Source organism: Physella acuta, unplaced genomic scaffold, assembly GCF_028476545.2.
Source record: "Physella acuta isolate Inbredline_101_S28 unplaced genomic scaffold, ASM2847654v3 ptg001267l, whole genome shotgun sequence".
Classification (NCBI taxonomy): domain Eukaryota; kingdom Metazoa; phylum Mollusca; class Gastropoda; family Physidae; genus Physella; species Physella acuta.
The window spans coordinates 54,578-81,988 of record NW_026732782.1 but is presented as its reverse complement, the minus strand read 5'-3'; the positions used below and the strand labels follow the sequence as shown (position 1 = coordinate 81,988).

The 27,411-nt window shown below is 41.7% G+C and overlaps 1 protein-coding gene across 1 annotated transcript in view; it reads left to right on the top strand.

Annotated features, from left to right (window-relative positions):
- The window catches only part of LOC131957803 (somatomedin-B and thrombospondin type-1 domain-containing protein), a 55,315-nt gene that overhangs the window by 16,679 nt on the left and 11,225 nt on the right, over nucleotides 1–27,411 (top strand). Inside the window, exons 2-3 of the mRNA XM_059322595.1 lie at nucleotides 16,187–16,200; nucleotides 16,340–16,400. Of these exons, the coding sequence (XP_059178578.1) occupies nucleotides 16,187–16,200; nucleotides 16,340–16,400 (75 nt within the window). The remainder of the gene's footprint in view (nucleotides 1–16,186; nucleotides 16,201–16,339; nucleotides 16,401–27,411) is intronic.

Sequence of the window (27,411 nt, the reverse complement as noted above, 5' to 3'; positions counted from 1 at the left end):
AGCTGTTTGATTTTAGAGTTGTCTCTCCTAGAAGAGTGACTGTCCCCAGCTATCGAGCCTCATCTGCCCGAATAAGACTGAATGGGACTACACAAAACCAGGTTTTTAAAAAAAGTATAACTTTGAGAACCACTCTATCCTTGTAGCAGTGTTTCTTTCAAACTTTTTTTTCACTTGAAGGGGGTGGAGGTGAGAGGGGACACTTGCTACTATCGTGGGGGGAGGGGGGCGGACACCGGTTAAAGTATATATTTTGATATATAAATTCTATTTTGTTGGGGGGGGGGCGGGGGAGGAGGGCGGCGCCCTCGAAGATTTGTTTGAAAGAAACACGGTAGTACGGTAGGAGCATCCCTCGGTCTATTTGAAGCTCATCTGACTCGGGATAAGAAAAGGCCACCTTATAGTCCTGACCAAACTATCCCTTCTTGTGCCTATGTAATAGGGCTGGTAAGTAGGTCACCAACCAGTTCTGCGGCTCAATAAAACCTGCATGAGCCATAGAACTAGTTGGTGACCTACTTACCAGCCCTATAGAAAAAGTGAACTCTACTTCATCTGCCTCCCCGGACCTTCAGGTTCGGAGGATCTAATCTACAAGAGTTCCAGTTAGAGCACTAAGGAAGAAGCCTAAATTCCCCCTTGTGTGAACTACTCTGGTGGAGCTAGCCTAGATCCTCTGGAGTGGCTTGGAGTATTAGCCAGGTAACCGGATCATCCAGGTAAACAAGTACGGTGAGGGAGTGCTGTACCTTTACCCCCCGGGGATACGTTCTAGTCTTGACCTCTTTTACGCCGGGTAGATCGCGGTTGTGGGCAGTCAACCAGAACGGCCTTGACCTTTTTTTTTACAAGGGTTGACCGAACATAAGTGTTTGATTTGGGTGAAGAGGGGTTTTTTTTGTTTTGGACTACTTTCCGAATTGTTGGTTTCGGTTTGGTTGTGTGTGTGTATGGGGGGGGGGGGATTGGGGACAGGACACAATTACCCTGAGGTAATTTATCATGGAACTATTTCCTTATGTTATTGAGTTTTTTATACGTCATTGTCAGAGCAGTCAGTACTATTTGGTCAAAGACTTGGAGCTTTTAAGCTAAAGACGTTTGGACTAAGTAATAAACGTCAGAGCTTTCAAGTCATGGGAAGGTGTGGCCTATCGGTAGAGCGCTAGACTGCTAACCCCAAAGTCTCGAGTTCGAATTCGGGTTCATATCTATAGGGCTGGTAAGTAGGTCAATAAACAGTTCTATGGCTCGTGCAGGGTTTATTGAGCCGTAGAACTGGTTGGTGACCTACTTACCAGCCCTATAGAGCGCCCGTGCACCGTCAGGTTCGAAAAGGTAACTTTACTTTTTACCATCTGGTATGACGTGGATATAATCTGCTAAAGATGTGCGGCCTAATTAAGGAGTACAGTCTAATGAACCTGTCTAATTAACGGACTCAAGTCTTAAGAAAAAGTGCCTTTCAACATGTGTGTGTGCTAATGACTTAGGCGCACCTTTCTACGTTTTCACTTCCAAGGTGTAAAAATGTATACTAGAAATTCCGAAAATAGACTTTGACTCGACATTGACCTCAGTATGACCTGACATGACCTGACCTTGATAAAACACTACAGACGCATACAATTAACGAAATTTCAGCAAGCTATTTAATTATATTTTATTTAAATTATAAACCACGCTTATTTACATACAACTGTTTTTCTTGACTGGGAACTTAAAATGGTAAACAAAGAACTCTCCTGTGTAGAGGTTAGAAAAACACAGTGAACTCTTTGAGTTGTTTTCAACCAGTCACGTGACGCGGCATAAGGAAGTCGTCCGATGCTCGCAGTGAACTCTGGGTAAATAAATAAACACGTGGACTTAGGATCTGCTCCATTGAGCTTAACGTAACGTTGATCTATACATAATTGATGTGTGCGCTATTGGCCTTGGTCAGTAGCAGAAGGGAGCGTCATGTAGGTCTTTATGTTGCTACACCCTCTTCACATCACATCCTCCTATATGGGAAATTCCAGTCACCCCACTCACATCTATTAAGTTCTTATCTAGCTCCTTAATTTGTGTGAAGTCCCCCCCCCCCCACATTTGTGTGAAGTTCCCCACTACCCCTCACATTTGTGTGAAGCTCCCAACTACCCCTCACATTTGTGTGATGTTCCCCTTTACCCGTCACATTTGTGTGAAAATCCCCACTGCCCCTCACATTTGTGTGAAAATCCCCACTAGCCCCCCACATTTGTGTGAAGTTCCCCACTACCCCCCACATTTGTGTGATTTTCCCCACTATTCCCCACAATCCCCATCATTTATATGATGTTCCCCACTACCCCTCACATTTGTATGAAGTTCCAATCTAACCGTTTAGTATGAAGTTCTCTACCCCTCACATTCGTGTGAAAATTCCTGCTACCCCTCACATTTGTGTGAAAATTCCCGCTACCTCTCACATTTGTGGGAAAATTCCCACTACCCCTCAAATTTGTGTAAAATTTCCCACTGCCCCTCACATTTGTGTGAAAATCCCCACTGCCCCCTCACATTTGTGGGAAAATTCCCACTACCCCTCACATTTGTGTGAAAATTCCCACTACCCCTCACATTTGTGGGAAAATTCCCACTGCCCCTCACATTTCTGGTAATTCCCCCCCCCCCTACCTCATACGATTGTAGCAAATCTCTCTCACCCTCGTTTACCCACAAGCCAACATAAAAATAAACACAATGAACGTCATTGACGTCACACACCATGTTGTGACGTACACAAAAAAAAAACGGATTTTCCCAGTCAACCCGAACAGACGTAATATTCTATTTCATCGGGTGAACCTATCAGCGCCATCTTTGCCAAATTTGATACCCTCCCCGTCAAACTCGATACCCCCCACCCCCACCCCCCCAGTCCTATCTTCATCAGACTACCCCTCCTCCCCTCCCCCTCACCCCTGCTGTTTCAACTTAGAAGAAACATTTTTGGGAATATCATTAACACTTTCCTGTGATTTTTTTTTCTTTAACCGAAGAGACATTTTCAAGTCGTAGTTAGAGAACGCGGTGATTCTCTTTGTTCGGTAGGTGTTAGTGGAGGCTTTGAAGGAATGATAGAAAATACCTTCATACCTGAAAGTTGAACATCGGCAGATGAAGTAAAGTTCGTAATCTATATTTGAATCTTTGGAATGTAAAGGAATAACTTAGCAAGTAAACTTGTTATTTTTGCTAAAAATGTTATTCTAAAATGACCGGTAAAGCCCGTAGTTGCTAAACCGAAAAGTCCCGAGTTCGAACCCCCGGGCAGATGAGCCTCGATGTTTGGAGAGAAAACTCCCAAAAAAAAAAATGTTATAGATATGGAAGGCATTAATAATATATTGAAAGAAATAAGCTGTTATAAATATTGTAAGAAATAAGCTGTTATAAATATTGGAAAGTATTAAGCCGTTATAAATATTGGCAGCGTTAGGCTCATTATGCGGGTCTTGAAGCGCAGTAGACAAAAGTCAGGTTCATAGCTTAATGCCAAGTCTTGGTTAATGCTTTCCACACCCACCCACCCCCTGCTCTTCTGCATCACACCCGTTAATCTTATTAGCTCAACTTTTGCACGTGAGGTGCTGGGATTAGGGGGGGGGGGGGCGGGGGTGGAAATGCATTAATTTCTGTGCATCTGGAAAACTGAAAATGATAAATTTGTTACAGTTTTTTGTTTATCGTTAAACTTAATTTATATATAACCGTTTTTTTATGAAACTTGGTAGCCTATATCTTCATATCTTCAACTAAAATATCGCGTATATGAGTGTAAGTTGTGTGTAATATATTTACACAATGAACGTTATGATGTGAGCGATACACTTACACTTTCTAACTTGTAATTGAAATCTGTGTGTTTATGTTAATACATTGAATGATTCAAAGTTAGCAATCCTTTTACGCTTACATTTCTGACGTTTTGATGTTTATAGTGTGTATAAAATTTAATGTAACATTATCATTATGTTATGGGCACTATAAATATACTTACACGATGAAGTATAGGCCTATAAGTCTATGTGGTAACTAACAGGACGAGTGCTTATTTTACCAAGTAAAGAGCACTTGGAACGCGTTGTTTTACGTTTTTCACATTCAGTACACCTAGCCTAGATTCTGCAACTGGAGGTCATTGATCCCGAAAATATCGGCCACTTCCGGTTACTACCATGAGACCCAATTTCCTCCCAAAAAAGAATTCATATTTTCTTTTCTTTCGTCTCTGTAATCCTCTATTTTAGAATTTCAAAACCAACCCCTTCCACCCCCCCCCCCCCCCCCCCCCACTCTACCTGTCTACATCAGAGCGTCAAAAGTTCACGCGAGTTCGCCCAGATTTGGAGCAGACGATATCAAGGCTAAACTGGCGGTCGTCAGGCCAAATTACCGTCAGTTGCCAGGTATGTCGGGAAGTCCGTGTCGCGTGGGTCCGTGACGGAATGCCGGAGTGGACCTCAAAATGGCGGCGTCAGAATTTATTTAGTTGTCTTTTTTTTTAAAAGTTTAGTTTTGACGTAAAAGTGAAAAGTTTGCTGGTTGTTTGGAGGGCGTCGGTGTTTATTCAAGTACGACATGGGCCGCGGTGTAGAGAGGGGGTGTTTTTGGGGGCGTCAGTGTTTGTTTGAGTACGACACGCGCCAGGGTGGGGAGGGGGGCGCCCAGTTTATTGATGGCAGACGGCTAAATCTTGTCCAAGCACCAAGAAGTTTGTGTTGTTGCGTCTGTTTAAACAACATGAACCAAACAGACTGGGAGGTTGTTTTTTTTTCTTTGTCGCTGTAAGGCTTTCCAACAACTGGAGCTAGGTTTTGATTGAGACCCCCCCCACCCCCACCCTCCACACCCACACCAAACTCCACCATTTTACTGTTGGCTTCCTTTGTCCGTGTTTGCATAGTACAAAGCTACTGGCTTTAGTGCCCCCCACCAGTCACGCACCACAGAAACACGCACGCACACGATATAAAATATATTTTAAAGTTATAGTTGTATTATTTTCCGCGTTGTTCAAGATAATATCCTTCCCCTGTTTGCGGTTTTTTTTTTTCATGTAGATGAACATTGTTATTACTGCAACAGATTATTCCCAATAATCCTTTAGTTTGCTGTACTTGTCATAGCACGCATTTTAGATTAGCTTTCAACATTAAAGTAACAAACTCGTGATTTTCAGGTATATACAAAGGGGATTACTGTCTAAGTAATACGGCCTTTTGAAAAATTATTATTGTTTAAAAAAAAAACATATTAGTAATACTTTTACCACTTTTACGCATTGGTGAAAAATGTATTTGTAGACGTTTGTTTTATTTTTTTTCTAAAGCGTCAAAATTGGTAATTAGTATTACGTTAATTCCGCTAATTACTTCTAATCATTTAGTGATAAACTACAAACATCTGGCGCACGTTGTGTTTGGTGTTGTTATAGAGGGGGGGGGGGGGTCAAGAAACAGGACGGTTAAGTTCTCATCGGAAATCTCCCAAAAGTTGCGCAGCTTAAATTTATCCCCTCCCCCCCCCCCCCCCCCCCCCCCCACTCCGAAAGAAATCGAATGCCGATTGGAACCCTGATACTTCCAGTGCATAACAATTTAAGGCGAGAGAGTAAAGAAAACTGTGGAATGCCTTATGGATTTAGTGGTGAAGTTTGGACGTAAAATCAATGATAAGAGGGGGATGTGAAGTATTTTCTTCTCAGCTTCAAGGGGTCGTGTGTGCATGCCATTCTGAGGTTTTATTCTGGGTTTTTTTTTCGAAGTATTTTTTTTAGTGTCATGTTGTTTGTGTTGGAGGGGGGGGGGGAATTTGGTCATCACAGCAAGACAACTGATGTGACATGTTATTGTGACCGCGAATGTAACAAGTTGATATGACGTGACTTTGACAGGTGTGTGTGTATGTGTGTGTGGGTGAGGCTAATGAATGTGACAACAGGTGGACGTGGCAGGTTAACTTGACTAATATGGACACACTTACCTAGACAGATTCACGTGGACACACTTATCTAAGATCCAATCGTATCCGACAGATTTCCTACCTGTTTGGTGGATCTAAAGCCCCTTTCACTGTATACAAAGCCAGCAATGATAGCGGTTACAAACAATACGAACAATACAACACCCACCTATGTCATCAGCTTTCTTTTTTTAGAATTCTTGTTTACATGTGACGTAACAGATTTCCATGTCAGCAACTTTCTATTTTTAGAATTCTTGTTTACATATGACGTCACACTTATCTATATCTGCAGCTTTCTATTTTTAGAAAACTTGTTTACATATGACGTCACATTTATTTTTTCTTTATCATTATCTACAGTACAGTTTATCCGACAACCTGATTTTTCCTTCCATATAGTTTTTTTTATTATTCCTCCTTGGGTTCTTTCTTCCTACTTTTTTTCGCTCAATCTCTCCCACGCCTCCCCCTATCCGAAATGCACGCCTCTCTCCTCGAACGTACTCTCTAAGCCACCTCACCCCCGCCCTCTGGTAGGTGCCGGAACTTGGAGACGTACGAGAGATTTTGCCGGTTGAGCCCTCCGTACCGAAAGACTTTGCTGGTTAAACCCGTCGTACCTGGACGTAAATCCCGGCTTATCGAACCCGGCTTTTTAACGGATTTTCCCGGCACTCTCGTCTGCGCGCGACCGCTGTGACGTCACTTCCTCGGTGGCCGGAGCTGGTTCAGGACAAGTGGTTGTAGAGAGGATCCACGGGGCATGCGCAGTGGTGGCATAAGTTAACAGCCGGGGTGGGTGGGGGGGGGGGGGTGGGAGGGAGGACAGCCTTATTAGATGCAGGGGGAGGAGGGTTGATTAAAAAGTATAGTTCCCTTTTCAAACCTGACGGTCCTAGGGCAAGTGAAGTAAAGTTCACTTGTTTCTGTGGCCTCGGCATATGAAGAGATAGTGTGGTCAGCCCAGCCGCCTTTACTTTCCCTAACGTGAGTTAGGTACCCATCAGAGTTGGGTGAACTGTCTACGGACTTGAACCCGGATTCGAACTCGTGACTCACGGGTTAGCACTCCAGCTCTCTACCGCTAGACCATTCCGTCCCTGAGGGGGTTGATTACCTATTTTCTAATTTTAGCTGAGTTCTTCTATTCTTCTACCATTATCCAGCTGCCAACACAAAATGGTTGAAGCGGAATTTAAAAACTCAAACTAAACACGAACACGCGGATCTAAGCAACTAATGTACAAGAAACGAAACTATTTTTTTTAAAAAAGGAAACACAACGAAACAAAAAAAAAAAAACCCCACAGGAAACTTAAGTTTTAGTTTTCACAATGCGGGATGGTTGTTTAGCATGTACCTGTAATTTACCTGGAACCGTCCATCGTTACCTGACATTCGCACGTGCAACCTTGGGTGCATGTTTAACTAGGGGAATGTAAGGGTGGGGTGGGGGGAAGGGGGGGGGGGTGAAATAAACGGCATGCATCAACGTTAGAGATTCAACTGTATTGGAGTGTGTTTGTGTGTATGTATGGCTGTATGTATGAGTGTGTATATGTATACGTATGTATTTGTGTTTGTACGTGTGAATTTAAGTATGTATTGGGTGTATGCATATGTGTGTGCATGCGTTTGTGTATGTGTGTATATGTATCGGTGTGTGTAAGTGAGTATGCATGTGTATGCCTATTTGTGCATGTGTGTGTGTATTTGTGCATGTGTGAGTTTATTTGTGCATGTGTGTGCGTGTGTGTAACCGAGACTTGATAAACAGAGGTATTAGTAGTGCAAGGCCATTTTAGCTGCTGCATCTGTTATACACATGTCATATATGACGTCTGTCATACTGGACCGTCATGTCCGCCGTCTGTCATGCTAGACTATCTTTACCGGCGTCTGTCACTTGACCCTGGATTATCACGTGACGTCTATCCACAACGTATGCGAGTTAATCCCGCCATTTGTTTTATATGCCAGTTTACAACAGACCCGTGACGTCACTTGTCAACACACACTGTAAAACATTACGACCCCCCACTCCCCCTCAATCAGTCATGTGATCAAACGACAGATAACCCTGTTTTGATGCGCGATCAACTCTAACCTTCATACATCTGATATAACGATCCTGTGTCATAGGTCGCGATATAAAAAGCCCGGGGGGGGGGGGGGATATATGTTATCTAACCGCGGACAATTTTTGATGTCTTGTTTCGTTGTTCAATTTATCAAAGGGTTCTAAACTGGTTCTTGTTTTTCCTAACTACGCAACCAGCGGTGTTTGAACTATTAGGTCAAAAAATACATTGTCAGTTCTATTAGGTCACAGACCTAGTCAGTACAATTAGGTCAATGGCCTAGTTAGTAATGTTAGGTCACATACAGTACTATTAGATCAATGACCTAGTTAGTACTATTAGGTTAAAAAAACCTAGTCAGTACTATTAGGTCAAAAATACATTGTCAGTTCTATTAGGTCACAGAACTAGGCAGTTATATTAGGTCACCGGCCTAGTCAGTACTATTAGGTCAGGGACCTAATCAGTACTGTTAGGTCACAGACTTAGTCAGTACTATTAGGTCATAGACCCTAGTCGGCTCTCTTAGGTCACAGACCTAGTCAATACTATTAGGTCATATACCTAAAGCCTTTACGCCAATGACGTTTGGACCCAGTACAGTTTAGCCAAAATCAAACCCCGTCGGTGCATTCAAGTCAAAGACAAACCCCTTAGTGCCTCCATACTCTCTTTAGTCTAACTTCACCTCCCCCCCCCCCCCTAGCTCCACCGCTCATTATAAGTGTTTCTTTTAGACATTTTTTTCCTCGGGGGGACACTTGAAACTTCCAGGGGGAGTGGGGGGGGGGACACACTGTTAAAAGTATGTATTTTCTTTAAAATTCTATTTCTTTCGGAGGCGTGGAGTGTGTGTGTGGGGGGGGGGGGGGGGTGCAGTAGACAAAATGGACTAAAAGAAACAGTTCTCATTGCCTCTCCCTTTTCTTCACCAATCCTCTTTCGTCAGGAATTTAAAAGAAAGTTCCTTAAAGTTATTTTTAATTATATTTTTAAAAATATTTTTTTTCGACCTTTAAATGAAACGTAAGCAGCAAGAGAGTGACCAGACCCAAGCTCCTTTAGATAGACAGAGATGAGATCGATCTTTGTGGTATCAGACCATCGCAACCAGAGTTCGATATCTCATCGATTTCATCCTTATCTTCTGGCAACATAAGATGGTCAAGGTCAAAGACATACGCATCGATACATACATACGGACACATAAGACATAGACACATGCGCACATGTCGGATATTTTAAAAAAGACACAGTAGGGCAGACACAGTAAGACAGACACGTGAACACATACGCATTAAGACATAGTTTTTAAGCAGACACACTAAGACACACATTAAGACTTACATATTAAGACAGGCTTTTTAAGACAGTCTTATTAAGATAGTCTTGTTGAGACAAATATATTAAGACAGACGCATTATGACACGCATCAAGACAGGCACATTAAGACAGACACATTAAGACAGACGCATTATGACACGCATCAAGACAGGCACATTAAGACAGACACATTAAGGCAGACACATTAAGACAGACGCATTATGACACGCATCAAGACAGGCACATTAAGACAGACACATTAAGACAGACGCATTATGACACGCATCAAGGCAGGCACATTAAGGCAGACACATTAAGACAGACGCATTAAGACAGACGCATTATGACACGCATCAAGACAGGCACATTAAGACAGACACATTAAGGCAGACACATTAAGACAGACGCATTATGACACGCATCAAGACAGGCACATTAAGACAGACACATTAAGGCAGACACATTAAGACAGACGCATTATGACACGCATCAAGGACAGGCACATTTAGACAGACACATTAAGGCAGACACATTAAGACAGACGCATTATGACACGCATCAAGACAGGCACATTAAGACAGACACATTAAGGCAGACACATTAAGACAGACGCATTATGACACGCATCAAGACAGGCACATTTAGACAGACACATTAAGACAGACGCATAATGACACGCATCAAGGCAGGCACATTAAGACAGACACATTAAACACGGACACATTACGACAGGCCGCATTATGACACGCATCAAGACAGGCACATTATGAAACACATTAAGATAGAATGAATCAAAAATTGACAATTGTCCCTAGCCCAAGTATGTGTAATGCTTTAACCGCGTAATTACACCAGCACAGTTTTACAACCAAATTACACCAGTGACACAATTACCTTACAAGGTCACAAGCAAAAATTGCTGAAGTAGCCAAACCACTGCTGACATAATCTACTGCACCCCCGCGCCCTGCACTCCCCCTTCCACCACTAGACCTTTGAAGTTCACCACCCCACCCAACCTGACCCTGCCCCTTTGCACTTGATAAAGCCTAAAATATCCCGCTAAAACAAAAGACGTTCACCACTTTTTAAAAATCCCAGCCAGTGAAGATCTAAAAATAGAAACAGGCTTTCCCGCAATGAGCTATTTATGGTTGATAATCTCTAACCTTTGTGTTGGTGTGTTAAGTACATTGCAACCACCGAAAAGGCTAATTACCCAGGCACAAAGGCTAGTTTGTTTTCTGCACGTGACTTCAAATAGATCTAGTTGAAGTTATTTTTACGCACCAGTTTTGGACTGTGTGATACATTTGCTACTTGATTCTGAACTTGTACGTGTTGTTGAGTGCACTAGCACTAAATTTACTGTATTTTTTCTTCTTCGTTCTTAATTCTATTATATTGAAAGTGATTTCCAATTATATAATTTAAGTATTACGTGTCAAAATTATATGCGCCTTTGTCCCGTTGATTCTGATTTCAACTTTCTTTTCTTTCTGTATTTTCTCCCATAGTCTTTGACTAACTAAAAACAATCTGAAAGACAGTAGTTGTTTGATTTTGGAGTTGTCTCTCCTAGATAGGTTGCTGTCTCCAACTAACAAACCTCATCTGTCCGAAGGTCCGAACTCGGGACTTGGAGTTAATAATTATACGTTCTCTCTTCCGACCACGCCATTACCCTCCAATATAGTTTTTCTTTCAAACTTTATTCTCCTTCCCCCCCCCCCCCCCTCAAATAGTTACCCGAAAGAAACTCAGCTCCAATAATACAATTAAGAACGAAGAAGAAAACGAAAGTAAGACCGTTCTTGCATAAATTGAGAAGCACTGTTGATGAAATAACTGACTAACCCGAGGGTGCACATCAAACTTGGAACCCCTGTAATATCTCCTTGACCTTTGACCTCGTCTTGTTTCTTTCTCACGGCCTGCTAGCTCTTTGACCGTCGCCCCGTGAGTACCCCCGTGGGTCACGTGCTGTCTCTGTGGGGTCACGTGTCTCGGGTGTGGGGAGGTCACGTGATGGGACTGTGGGGGTCACGTGATGGGACTGTGGGGGTCGCCAGATTGTGTTGTGGGGTCACGTGATGGGGGGTAGATTACACCCGTCAAATGGCGCGGGGTGACACTGAAGAGAATGTCAGTTGTAGCCGCCCTCCACTCCCCCGGGGGTAGGGGTTGTTGGTGCGCCGATGATTAGAAAGATGGCGCGCTCATGGTGTCACGTAGGATCTCACCCACACGCAGATGTTGATGTCGTACTAAGGGGGTTATGCGAGATCTAGGTCTATTAGGACGGTATAGATTTGCTGTTGGAAGTACCGGAGTTCGCTCAGATCTATCTGGTACCTGGCTTAAATCATAGTTTACAGGGGTCTGACCAGCTCTATTTGGTACCTGGCTTAGATCTGTTTTTTCGTTGTACCGGAGCTAGCTCAGCTCTATTTGGTACGTGGTTTGGGTCAGCTCTTTGTTTTACCGGAACTAATTAAGCTAAGGGCTGGTAAGTAGGTCATCAACCAGTTCTCCGGCTCAATAAAACCTGCATGAGCCCGTATAACTGGTTGGTGATCTACTTACCAGCCCTATAGGGTACCTGACTTAAGTCTATTGTTCCTTGTACCAACTGCATTTCCTTAAGATACCTGGCTTAGGTATGTTGTTCGTTGTACCGGGGCTAGCTCAGCTCTATTTGGTACCTGGTTAGATCAGCTGTTTGTTTTACCGGAGCTAATTCAGCTCTTTGGGGTACCTTACTGCCGTCCTTACCTTCCGTTACTACCATGACTGCAATACCTTTTGGGCACTACGCACATGACTGCAATTCTCTGAGTACACAAGACACCTGACTTCAATTTTCTCCTTACCTGACTTAAGTCTATATGACGTATATCCGCTCACCTAACCCTGATGGGTGCCTCTCTCTCGTCTTTCTTGGAGAGAGGAGATTCTTGGACTTTCTACGTGTAGTTCCTTTATACACTGTCGTTACACAACTGACAAAATTTACCATCTCCCCCCCCCTTCCTCCATGGGACGGAATGGTCTAGCGGTAGAGAGCTGGACTGTTAACCCGTAAGTCTCGAGTTCGAATCCGGGTTCAAGTCAGTTGACCGTCCCTGAGTTCACCCAACTCTGATAGGTGCTTAACTCACGTTAGGGAAAGTAAAGGCGGCTGGCATAGTGCTGACCACACTATCTCTTCAAATGCCGATGTCACAGAAAACAAGTGAACTCTACTTCACTTGCCCTATAGACCGTCAGGTTTGAAGAGGGAACTACTTTTACCCCCCCCCCCCCCATTCCCAGACATAGGAATACTGAACCGTCATATTCTTAATTAATATTTCACTCGGCTCTGCTCAGCAGTTTAAAAAAACACGATTATATTCTACGTTTTTAAATCCGCATTGAAGAAACTAACAAAAATGAAAATATTGAGAAAGTGGTCTGACATTTTAAAAATCGGACATTTCAATGCATTATCAGGAAAGTTTGCCATGGCGAAATGACATAGCCTTATAATGTTCTTTTTGTGCTCTAACCTTTGAATAATGCTGAATTCAATAAAATAAAATGACGAGAATAAATGCTGTTTTTTTTAATCGAAAAACAAAAACAGCTGACATTCAATATTCTCCAGGGCTAGTGATGAGTTTTCGCATCATATTTCGTGATTTTGCTACTTTAAAAAGTTGATCATATTTCTGATTTTGCTACTTTAAAAAGTTGATCATATTTCTGATTTTGCTACTTTAAAAAGTTGATCATATTTCTGATTTTGCTACTTTAAAAAGTTGATCATATTCTGATTTTGCTAGTTTAAAAAGTTGATCATATTTCTGATTTAGCTGGCGTAAAAAAGATAATCATATTTCAAATTTAGCTGAAGTAAAGTTGATCATATTTCACATTTAGCTGGTGTAAAGAGTTGATTATATTTCTGATTTAGCTGGGATAAAAAGTTGATATTTATGATTTAGTTGGGATTAAAAAAGGTGATATTTATGATTTAGTTGGGATAAAAAGTTGATTATATTTCTGATTTAGCTGTGGAATAAAGTTGATAATATTCTGATTATATGGGGTAAAAAGTTGATCATATTTCTGATTTTGTGTTAGTGTGCACGTGAGACAGACTTTATGGTGTATCTTTTGAAGCAGTTTTCAAGCAATTATAGGGACCCTTGACTGACAATAATGACAAAACAGTCTCTCTACTAAACTAATATATCAAACTTTTTTTTTTTGTTAAAATCTTTCGATGTATAATGACAACATAACCATGTATTAAATACTACCCCCCTCCCAAAAAAAAATAGATATATCCACACGCCCCACCGAGACACACCCTATGCTGACCGTGACACATTTCACCATCAACCCCAGCCCCACCCATTCCATTCCCCAGTCCAAACACATATGTCGTCTAGACGTCTCACAGACGCCGGCGTTGCTATGTTCAGTCACCGAAGATCTAATCAACAAGCGAGGTATGCCCCAGTTCCCTCCCCCTGATTGGAACGTTCGTAAAGGGGACTTACTATAACAATTCTGTGTGACGGATGAATTGATGTGTGGGGGAATTATGGGAGATCAAAAGGAAAATGAAGCCGAATTTGGGAGATGAAAATGAAAATAAGTCCCGCGTATGAGTACGTGTTGGTGTGTGGCTGTGTCGAGTTTGAAACGTGTTGTTGCGCGCGGTGTGGGATGTGGTGGTGGTGGTGATGTATATGTAAAGGTGGTCAAGAGTAGTGCATGTCTCGACCCTCCACCCCGTGAACATGAACAAAATTTACTTTTATCAGTGTCCGCTATCCCCACCCCCCCCCACCATCCAGAAAATTTTGTCCCCGTCCCCCAATCCAAGAAAACTCTGTCCATCCCCCCCCCCTCAAGAAAAAGAGTCTGAAAGAAACACTGTTTAATCCTCCCAGAGGCGTAGCGACCCTTCCCCGGCGCCCGGGGACAAACTTTTCGATTTGCACACCCCCTCAAGATTTCGATTTGCACCCCCCTCAACCATTCAATGTATTTTTCCAACCCATTTTGGCGCCCCCTAAGGTCGGCGCCCCGGGTACATATGCCCCCCCCCCCCTCGCTACGCTACTGCATCCTCCTCTGACCTCCACAATTTCAACGGTCTGTCGTATGTGCCCAGTTACACTATATCTGAACCTTCTTACCGTTGAGAAATATTATTCTCTCTCCACCCCAACCTTATAGGATATCCAGCGTACCAGTTCATGTGATTCTCGACAGCTTTAAAACTAAGATTCTAATTAATTACGAAACGAAAATATGTAAACCAAAATGTGACACGGGGCTTCAATGCGGAATTTGCGGTAGTGTAATTTTTACTGGACGTGATCGGGAAATCCTGCAAAACGCTGATTCTTTCCTCCCCCCCCCCCCCCCGCCCCACTCATTGATAATCTCTGTCGATCCTTCGTCAATCTCTACGTCATGGCGAGAATGTCACGTGTTGGGGTTGCAGAGGGCGACCACCACTAGTCACATTAAATCTTTTTTTTTTTTTTTTTTGTAATTATATATATATATTTTTCTTTTTACTTTCTCGCATGCGAATGTATAGAGGAAGTATTGTATTCGTCAAAATCTCGTCGTTTTATACCTCCCTGAGTCGGAAAAAAAACAGTTTTGCCAATTTTGTCTGTATGTCTGTGTGTGTGTCTGTGAGTGTATATATGTGTGTGTGTATGTGTGTGTGCCTGTGAATACGATAACTTGAGTACTGTTACAGCTAAGTTGATGAAATTTCATATATAAGTATTATATAAAATTTGTAGTTATGTATCAACTTTTCAGCAATTTCCGGAAAACGGAACTGAAACTTATTCTACTGTTGGTTTTTCAAAGCCTATAACTTGAGTACTGTTTCAAATTGGTGAACGAAATTTTACATATAAGTAAAAGATCTAATTCTTCGGCCTTCTAACGAATTTCGAATAATTTCCGTTGACCAAAAGGTTCAGAAGTTCCATCCGCCCCCCGGAGTAAAAAATTTGAAAGAATCACCGGCTCTTATGTTAACTAGCCGTGTGTTAAATGTTCATGTAAACTTTACGTGTAAACTTGTTTTAAACAATCACCACACGCAAATCTTATGGTTTTATTTTATGTCGCACCGTTTTTGGGGCTGTTTTACCACTATAGCTCTTTATATTTATTTTATTTCATTAATCCTACTGTTAATTATTAATTACTGGAGACTGAATTAAGTGTTTATTTAAACTGGGGGAAATTCATTTTATTGATTCATCTGATCACACTACTTTGATTTACTGTTAAACCTACTTCTATATATTACTGTTAAAACCCATTGTTTGTTTCACTGATTTAAACCTTCTGTGTATTACTGTTAAGCTTACTATTTGTTTGACTATCAAACCTACTACTATATATAACTGTTAAACCTATTATTGTTAAAATTACTGTTATATGTTACTATTAAACCTACTATTTGTTACTGTTAAACCTACTGCTATATATTACTGTTAAACCTACTGCTATATATTACTGTTAAAACCTACTGTTTGTATTACTGTTAAACCTACTGTCATGTATTACTGTTACACCTGAACTACTGTTAACCTAGGAACAACTGTTAAACCCATGAACTACTGTTTGGTTAATGAACTACTGTTTAACCAATGAACTACTGTTTAACCCATGAACTTCTGTTACACCTTTGAACTACTGTTTAACCCATGAACTACTGTTTAACCCATGAACTGTGTTCACCCTCTCAGGTATTGACTGTCAGGTGGGTGAGTGGGAGGACTGGACCCCGTGCGACAACCCCTGCGGCTACGGCACCCGCAAGAGGAAGCGTGACGTCACCCAGTACCCCGACAACGGCGGAAGTCACTGCCCAGTGCTCAAGCAGCGACGCGCATGCGTAGGGTTCGAGGCCGAGGTGTGTCGGGAAAACCTGGTCGACGAGCAGAAAGGAGGAGAAGGCTGGTAAGTCTGGGGGGGGGGGGGAGGTTTGTGAAGGGAGGGGTGTGGTGAGTGGTGGGGTTTGTGAAGGGGGTGTGGAGAGGTTTGTGAGAGGGTTTTGTGTGGAGGCAGGGTGTGAAGGGGTTTGTGAGATTGTGTGTGTGGTGTTTGGGGGGGGGGGTGTCGAGGGGTGAGTTGTTGAGGGTGTGTGGAGGGGTGTTTGCGAGATGGGCTTTTGTGGGGGGGAGGTGTGGAGGGGTTTGTGAGGAGGGTATGGAGAGCTTAGTGAGAGGGAGGGTGTGTGGAGGGGTTTGTAAGGGGGAGGGTGGAAGGGTTTCTTGTGAGGGAGGGTGGCTGTAAATGTTATAGCGGTGGTGGGGGAGGGGGGGGGCTGGAGTTTGACTGGAAGACATCATTGGATATGTTAAAGTACATATGTGAATGAGTATAGGGGGGGGGCGATGGGTTTATGTAAGTTCTGGAGAGGTAGGTGAATGAGGGGGGGGGGGGTGGATTGCGTGAGACGAGGAAAGGTTTTATGGGCCCGGGTCTTCCGGTCTGGGCTAGTTTGAGGTAATGTATCGGTAATTTTTTTTGTAATTAGCTGAGAATGGTTTTATCTCGGTGATATGGTCTAGTCAGATTATGGTCCATTATCTCGGTGATATGGTCTAGTCAGATTATGGTCCAATTATTCTCTGGTAATGGACTCACCGGTGGTCCGCCTGTTCGGTAACTAAACGACCCGCGACGCCATTAAAGGTGGACAATGGACAACATTAGGGTTGGAAAAAAATTAAGTTACAAGATTTCCCACAAACCCACAGACAAACAAACGGACGTTGCGAATTTAATAAAAGCTTGAAAAAATGTTTGTAATAAGGTAAAGGGGAGAGCATCGGGTCCAGGTATTTAAAAACTTGACAGTAACTCATCTTGACGCTTAGAATATTTGACCATTTCAAAACCTTACACGCTATGTATTTTTACAAATTTTTACATTGCAAAAATTGATACCAATAATATTGATATTTACAAAAATCTTGACACCTATGAATCTTGACATTTACAAAATTTACTCATAAAAGAAATCTGATAAAATAAAAAAATAAATAAAAATCTTGATGGCTGACGTTTGAAAATTTTTTTTCCCTGCAAATATTTCTTCAACCGGGCTCAAGATTCTAGAAAAGTTTACAAAGGGGTAATTTCTTAGTCATCTCGCGAATAAACCGGGATTAAAATGGATCCTATAAAACTCGCAGTGGGTCGCGATACCCATGTATGAATGTAACCCGAGACCCCCCTAGACGGTGTGGAGGGAGGGGGGAGGGCGCAATCACCAATTTTATACCTTCATTATGTGGTTCTACGTTTTATAGCCGCATCGAATCACTCTTAGAGAGCAGTGAAGAAATTTGGAGCGGAGATTTTTTTTTTTTAAAGTCGACGGACGTGACCGAAACTTGGCGTCTGCTCTTAGCGTCGGTAGAACGGAAGTTGTCGTCGAATCAATGATTTGATATGAGTGGTAATGTGTTTGTAAGCCTGCCGTTGTATCCCGCGATGGCATTTTTTAATGGCAATGTAAGATCCGGTTCCTAGGTTTAGAAGGAGCATGTCGGTGTTTTCTTTCTTTCATTGATAACTCGGGATTTAGTATGTACTTTTTTTAAAAAGTTAACGAAGCGAGATTTGGTTGAAGTGGTCTAATCAAGCGGTAGTTGTTTTCATTACAAATGGAAGTCAATTAGAAAAAGAGAGCTTGAGTAGAAATAGATAGAACCAGAGTCATAATTTAGAAGGCTGGAGTCATAATTGAAAATATTGGAGTCAGAATTTAGAAGGCTGGAGTCATAATTGAAAATGTTGGAGTCAGAATTTAGAAGGATGGAGTCATAATTAAGAGGATGTGGCATCGTATTTGAAACGGATGGGGTCATGTTTGAAAAATCAAGAAACCGGATACGGGCTTTGACGAAAAAAAAAAAAAAAAACTAAAACAAGACAAGCGCAACTATCTGTTTAGACAGTTGGCCATAAAGACAGGGCCTCACAGAAAGCAGACTCCCCCCCACACACACACACAAATATACACACATACACTAGCACTTAAAGCAGAGCTCCGCCCCGTCCCCCCCCCCCTAACCTACCTAATGGTCGTTAAATCCACATGTGCAAAGTGCTCTAGGATTACCACCACTGGTCAACACACCGCCTGAGATCATACCATAATCCCTACCAGAGTCTACCACCCCACACACCCCCACCCCGCCAACCGTTTAATTAAGCAGCTAATCTTCTGCCCAGACCGAGGCTTACAAGAGTGACAGAGTGGAACTCACGTGGGAGTCTTGTGCAATGCCGAGGTCATCTCCCCGAATCACTTCCGGCCGCCATTTTTAATTATTCAAACACTTGGTTACGTATCTATCACCGTCCTAGACCAAGTGGGCTGGATACGATGCTTATTAAAACGTCGAGAGGGCGTATTCGGATATATGTATTTTAGTATCGCTACCTTGACACCGGCCCTGGCTCCCAGTATCTTCCCATAAGCCGAATTACTAATACCATCTCTAACACTGACCATACATCTAATCTTGATATTAACCCTAAACCCAATCCTACCAGCGATACCGGAAGAGAAATTACTCGATACGATACTGTACTCTAATACCAGCGTTTTTAAATCAGTATCGATACTCTTTTGTTCGGTGTTCTTTTTTTGGGTGATTGTGACTGAACACCTCGCCAATGAGACGGTCACCCTGCTAGCCCCCCACCCCCCCCCCCCTCCACCCCTCCCTTCTGTGGGCGGCCGCCTACAAGAACGGAAGTGGTATCGGGTGAAAGTCTTTGACCCACGTCTTTGTCCGCCGTGAGAGTCGTTATGTCGTGCTGATTAGGCCTCTGCGACCCCCCGGGATTTGGGATTATTAGACAGATGGGGGGGGGGGTGATAGGGGAGTGATTTAATTTGGGGTGCTTCTCTTTTTTTGTGTGTGGTGGAATGGGTATTTGTTTTGGGCGGAATACGAATTGTTATCGGGTGTTTTTTTTTTAGAGTTTAACTAATCATGACAGCTAACCCGAAAGAGTCGAGTTCGGATCCCCGGGTTCTTAGCATAGTCCCTAGTTAACCCAACTCTGATAAGTACCTGGTCATTACATAATGCTGACCACACTATCCATTCATATGAACTCTTCTCCATCTATCCAATGGATATTCCCTAGTTAACCTAACTCTGGTGGGTACCTGGTCATAACATAATGCTGACCACACTATCCATTCATATGAACTCTTCTCCATCTATCCAATGGATATTCCCTAGTTAACCTAACTCTGGTGGGTACCTGGTCATAACATAATGCTGCCCACACTATCCATTCATAAGAACTCTTCTCCATCTATCCAATGGATATTCCCTAGTTAACCTAACTCTGATGGGTACCTGGTCATAACATAATTCTGACCACACTATCCATTCATATGAACTCTTCTCCATCTATCCAATGGATATTCCCTAGTTAACCTAACTCTGGTGGGTACCTGGTCATAACATAATGCTGCCCACACTATCCATTCATAAGAACTCTTCTCCATCTATCCAATGGATATTCCCTAGTTAACCCAACTCTGATGGGTACCTGGTCATAACATAATGCTGACCACACTATTTATTCATCTTCTTCATCTGCCCAATTGATCGCATGTATAGTCAATTTACAAGTTTAAAAAAAAAAACAGCTCCTCCTGAAAAATAAAATTACCAACATCCGCGTTACAAATTGTGAGATGGTGACCGGAGTTACCAGGAGAAAGTACTACCTCCAACACCTCTACTTCCCTCACCCCACCCTCACTCCCCCCTCCCCCTCAACCATACCTCCCCACCTCTACCCACTGACACTCGTGAAGGTGTTATACCACGTTTATCTCTACCGATCACATTTAATTTTAGATAAATAACACTTTTCTTCCTTATCTCCTCTGTCCCCACCCTCTCCACTCAAAATCCGTGGGAGCGAACATCCTCAGACACCCGTTAAAAATATTTCAAGTACACTAAATATTATTAAATTTACAAGCTTATTCTATTCGTACGGTAACCGTTTATTTTAACGATGTAGTTCTAATTTTAACACGGCGTTCATAGAATAGAATCTAGGGCGCTAATTGTCAATATTTTTTTAGAATATTGAAATAGGTCAGGAATGTATTATATATTTTTTCATTCCTGTTTGAAGATTATAAAACACACGGCGGAATTTTATTTTGACATGTTCCGGCACGGAAATAGCTACGTAATCGTAAAACGCGAATCTCTGATTTCACAGCGTTATCCGGCGCCTGGGTAAACTTGCGGTGAAACCGGTTGGGAAATGTGATCGGTTACTTTCGCCTGCACCTCGGGTGTTTATCTTGCGGTGTCGCATCAATATTTGCTGCCCGTGTTGATTTATCCCACCGAAAACCGCTGCCCTCGGCCGGATTTAAAAATACGATCGTATAGGATTTTCTTTTTGATTATGAACAACTTGGATCTTTAAGACGGGTACCGATGAACCAATCGGGAATAGACCATAGCTGTGTGTAAAACTACTTAATCCCCCCCCCCCCTCTCCTTTTCCACAACCCTATGACTTCTCAAGTACCGAAACTCTAAAAAAAAAATTTGCTCATAATGTATAGAGTTGTCTTTTGAAAGTACAGGATAATTAATGTTCAGCTTTGTGTACTGCACGTTGAATCATACATATTTTTTATCGTCAGGAAAATTAATGTCTTTATTTTTTGTATTATTTTTAGTGTTAATTATACAACGAGAAGGAAATGTCGAAACATCGTAGATATTTGTTTTATTTCTCGAAGGTGTCAGCATAGTTCAGTATTTTAAGTTGGTATATTTTTAACATTGGTTGCATTGGGCAAAAATTTACCACACTGTCTCTGCACATGCTGAGGTCACCGCAACATGTGAACTCTACCTCCAAAAGGTTGACATTTTATTTTAATTTAAATTGAAAAAGTAATTATATATATATCTGTTATCATTACATGTATCACAAAATTTGAAGTGAAACTTTTGATATATAATATCGAACGTTTATGTGTCGTACAAACGATTCGACCTGCATGACTTAAAGTCATTGCAACATGATTTAAAGCCACTTCAAGATGACTTCAGTCGTTTTAACATGATTTAAAGTCATTTTAAGATTACTGAAGTAATTCCAACAGGGCTTTAAATCATTCCAACATTACTTACAGTCATTCCAACATGACTTACAGTTATTTCAACATGACTTAAAGTCATCCCAACACTGTGTGGTGGTGGCCGGAAAGAACCGCAACGGAAAAAAGCGCAACGGAAAAAAGCGCAAAACAAAAAGCGCAACGGAAAAAAGCGCACACGGAAAAAAGCGCAAAGAGAAAAAAGCGCACACAGAAAAAAGCGCAAAGAGAAAAAAGCGCAAACAGAAAAAAGCGCAAAGAGAAAAAAGCGCACACAGAAAAAAGCGCAAAGAGAAAAAAGCGCAAACGGAAAAAAGCGCAAAGAGAAAAAAGCGCACACGGAAAAAAGCGCAAAGAGAAAAAAGCGCACACGGAAAAAAGCGCAAAGAGAAAAAAGCGCACACAGAAAAAAGCGCAAAGAGAAAAAAGCGCACACGGAAAAAAGCGCAAACAGAAAAAAGCGCAAACGGAAAAAAGCGCAAAGAGAAAAAAGCGCAAACGGAAAAAAGCGCAAAGAGAAAAAAGCGCACACGGAAAAAAGCGCAAACGGAAAAAAGCGCAAACGGAAAAAAGCGCACACAGAAAAAAGCGCAAACGGAAAAAAGCGCAAACAGAAAAAAAGCTCAAACAGAAAAATTCGCAACAAGAAAAAACAACGAAAAATGTGCAAAAGAGAAATTTAGCACAAAGACCATATGGACTAGATGACACATTTATACATGACTGTTAGGTCTGCTGTGAGAGTGTCGTGTTTGATCACGTGATCTACTACCATTTAAAGCGTACCACTACCAAGTGCATTTCTATCACCATGATACAGGCGATAATCGCTTTACACAATGCCTATTATTTTCTTGGTCAATAATTATTCAACTACTATTCTCGTATAAATAAACATAAAACTATCGACATTACACGAAGTATCTTTCACATTTTAGCTAGTCCGAACTACCTAGCTTGCATACCATAGCAACCCGTTCCTATGGCAAAACTTCACTCTCTTTCATCCGCGTCATCAAACATGCATTCGTCATATCTCTCGTAACAACATTCATTCGCACCACAATAACCATTATGTATTTAATATTTTTTTCACATCATGACGCACCTACCTACCTACCTACTGCCCACCTACCCACCTACACACTTACCTATCTACCCACCCACCTACCTACCTACCTACCTACCTACCTACCTACCTACCTACCTACCTACCCACCTACCACTTACCCACCTACCCACCTACCCACTTACCCACCTACCCACCTACCACTTACCCACCTACCCACCAAAAAAGTATCGGCGAAGATCGTAAGTAACTGTACTAGACATCTTTTTTTTAAAATGAAAATTCAATGACATCATTGACATATGTTACAAATGTGTTACATTTTGCGACAACCTTAATTAGTGCGTTGGGCTTGTATGAAAACTCACTTCGAGCTAACTCAATTACATGCTATTTATTTTAACATTACACGGTAAGCGTCAGCCAACTGTTGTGATGTGAGGTGAGGACAGGTTCGACAATTAACCAACACGAAAGTACGAAATAGACATAGACTGCCTATTAGATAATGGACCCCTTAACTTTCCTAACCCCACCATTTATTATACCTTACCTATCCTCTAAATTTCCTGCGCTAAATGTCACTTCCCTCCCAATCGTTCCTATTCTACAGAATTGTGTGTATTATTTATTTACATTCTTTAATCTCAATATAACTAAAATAGACATTTGTTTGAAGGGTAGTGAAAACATGTAAACAAAAGGGACGCTACTCTAAAGCTATGCGAATACTTATTTGCAGTGGCGTAGGCAGGGGGGGTTAGGGGGGGTCATATATATATATATATATATATATATATATATATATATATATATATATAAAGTGTGAGGGGGGGTGCAAATCGAAAGTTTGAGGGAAGGGATGTGCAAATCGAAAGTTTGAGGGGGGGGGTGGAAAGTCTAGAAGAAACACTGCATTTAGCCAATATAACAGAAGAGCTATGGTTGTTTATATCATTTTGCATTCGTCCGGTAAACATTTCAGTAAAATAAATAAAAAAAACGTCCATAACCTTTTTATAAAGAAACAAAGAGAGATGAAGTTTTATAATAACATCAGGCTTTGACTTACACCTACTCCAATGGCATCTTCATTGTTAAACTGATTAACTATGTAATGTAGGGCTCTACATGAGAGGGTCAACACTAGCCATTCAGTAGTTCATCCCAAAGCACGACGACATCAAGGTATACAAATGATTCGACAGGATGAAATAAATTTGACTATTTATTCCATTACAAAGGACGACTTGAACGAACAATACTAAGACTGGACTACATTACGACATCACTCTAACACAACAAGAACAAGTATACTTTTTAACTTCTTTCCCCGACAACAACGTACCTACACTAAAACGTCTCATTCTTGCGAACCGCGTAACTATTCAATGCGTCATTAACTTTCGCACTAATATTCGTTCACACAAATCCTTGTTTAAACATACATCAAAAGTGTATATATATATATATATATATATATATATATATATATATATATATATATATATATATATATATATATATGTATATATGTATATATATATATATATTAGTTCGGACTAGGGAAAATGTGAAAGATACTTCGTGTAATGTCGATAGTTTTATGTTTATTTATACGAGAATAGTAGTTGAATAATTATTGACCAAGCAAATAATAGGCATTGTGTAAAGCGATTATCGCCTGTATCATGGTGATAGAAATGCACATGGTAGTGGTACGCTTTAAATGGTAGTAGATCACGTGATCAAACACGACACTCTCACAGCAGCCCTAACAGTCATGTATAAATGTGTCATCTAGTCCATATGGTCTTTGTGCTAAATTTCTCTTTTGCACATTTTTCGTTGTGTTTTTTCTGGTTGCGAATTTTTCTGTTTGCGCTTTTTTCTGTTAGCGCTTTTTTCCGTTTGCGCTTTTTTCTGTGTGCGCTTTTTTCCGTTTGCGCTTTTTTCCGTTTGCGCTTTTTTCCGTTTGCGCTTTTTTCCGTGTGCGCTTTTTTCTCTTTGCGCTTTTTTCTGTGTGCGCTTTTTTCTCTTTGCGCTTTTTTCCGTGAACGCTTTTTTCTCTTTGCGCTTTTTTCCGTTTGCGCTTTTTTCTCTTTGCGCTTTTTTCTGTGTGCGCTTTTTTCTCTTTGCGCTTTTTTCCGTGTGCGCTTTTTTCTCTTTGCGCTTTTTTCCGTTTGCGCTTTTTTCTCTTTGCGCTTTTTTCTGTGTGCGCTTTTTTCTCTTTGCGCTTTTTTCTGTTTGCGCTTTTTTTCTCTTTGCGCTTTTTTCTGTGTGCGCTTTTTTCTCTTTGCGCTTTTTTTCCGTGTGCGCTTTTTTCCGTTGCGCTTTTTGTTTTGCGCTTTTTTCCGTTGCGCTTTTTTTCCGTTGCGGTTCTTTCTGGGAACCCTGTGTGGTAATGTTTGTGATTTGCGCTGCGCTATATGTTGGAGCAGGCAGGAGATTGCTGTAAGGAATACACCGGTGCCGGACGAATGCGGGGGTTAACGTGGCAGGGCCCCAAGGCGCCATTCCATAGATAACACGGTACACGGAAACAAAACAAGCGTCTTTACATAAACTTATCAGTAAATACACACACAGAAAGACAGAGGAACATATACCCACTCAAACACGTGTACTCCTCCCCCCCCCCCAACACACGTTAATCAGAAGTTAATTAGCCTTGATGTTCGTTATCCACTGACGATTCTGGAGCCGCTAATGACGATGAGATAGGTGGGCTCGTCACGTGATGTCTAGACGGTGGAGGTGGCTGAGACCTGATCACGTGACGGAGGTGGCTGAGACCAGATCACGTGATGTCTAGACGACGGAGGTGGCTGAGACCTGATCACGTGATGTCTAGACGACGGAGGTGGCTGAGACCTGATCACGTGATGTCTAGACGGTAGAGGTGGCTGAGACCTGATCACGTGATGTCTAGACGGTGAAGGTGGCTGAGACCTGATCACGTGATGTCTAGACGGTGGAGGTGGCTGAGACCTGATCACGTGACGGAGGTGGCTGAGACCAGATCACGTGATGTCTAGACGACGGGGGTGGCTGAGACCTGATCACGTGATGTCTAGACGACGGGGGTGGCTGAGACCTGATCACGTGACTTCTACAGACGACGGAGGTGATTAAGACCTGATCACCTGATGTCTAGACGAAGGAGGTGGCTAAGACCTCATCACGTGACTTCTACAGACGACGGAGGTGGCTGAGACCTGGTCACGTGACGTCTAGACGACGGGGGTGGCTGAGACCTGATCACGTGACTTCTACAGACGAAGGAGGTGGCTGAGACCTGGTCACGTGACGTCTAGACGACGGGGGTGGCTAAGACCTCATCACGTGACTTATACAGACGAAGGAGGTGGTTAAGGCCTGATCACCTGATGTCTAGACGACGGAGGTGGCTGAGACCTGATCACGTGACACATTCATGGGTTTTCCCCTACGGCGGCGTACATGTTTACACCATCTGTAGTTTCTCAAGGGTCCCCAACTTACGTTAGAGAAAGCAAAGGCGGCTGGGCGTAGTGCTGACCACACTATTCCCTCATATGCCGGGGCCTCTGAAACAGATAAACTCTACTTCATCTGTCCTGGGAACGAACGGAAAAAGATGATGATCTGTAGTTTAACCCTACATTTTGATTGGACATCAAGAAACAAATTAACCCTTTAGAGGGCTTGCACGCCAAAAGTACTTTAACCCTTTACATGGCTGTAATGAACACCAAAATCATAATTTATTCCTTTGAAATGGAAATCGACACGAAACAAAACTTTCACCCTTAATCCAGCTGATCAAACATTTATACAAATGCACCCAACGACAGTGTCAACTAGCCATTGTCTTCAATCAATTATTATTCAGCTTTTAAAATTTCTTGGCATATTTTAACACCAGGTCTTTGAAGGCCAACACTTATCTTTGTGTGATGTTTGGATTGGTACGGTTGGCTGCAGAGTTTCTTTCAGGGATCTACTTCCCCCCACCCCCCCCCCCCCCCCGTACGAAATTTGTTGTTGTATTGGGTTCATTTGTATTGTGTTTGGTGCAGTGTTGTTGTGTTTGGTAGTTATACTGTGTTGTGTTAGTCTTGTTCAACAAAAAAAGTATTAGCATTTTTCCTGAACTTTTCATGTCTTGCAGGAATAAACCTAAAAATTCAAATGTTAGTTTTGCTGGTAAAATGAATCTAATATTCAAATGTTAGTTTTGCTGGTAAAATGAATCTAATATTCAAATGTTAGTTTTGCTGGTAAAATGAATCTAATATTCAAATGTTAGTTTTGCTGGTAAAATGAATCTAATATTCAAATGTTAGTTTTGCTGGTAAAATGAAACTAACATTCAAATGTTAGTTTTGCTGGTAAAATGAATCTAACATTCAAATGTTAGTTTTGCTGGTAAAATGAATCTAGCATTCAAATGTTAGTTTTGCTGGTAAAATGAATCTAACATTCAAATGTTAGTTTTGCTGGTAAAATGAATCTAACATTCAAATGTTAGTTTTGCTGGTAAAATGAATCTAACATTCAAATGTTAGTTTTGCTGGTAAAATGAATCTAACATTCAAATGTTAGTTTTGCTGGTAAAATGAATCTAACATTCAAATGTTAGTTTTGCTGGTAAAATGAAACTAACATTCAAATGTTAGTTTTGCTGGTAAAATGAATCTAACATTCAAATGTTAGTTTTGCTGGTAAAATGAATCTAACATTCA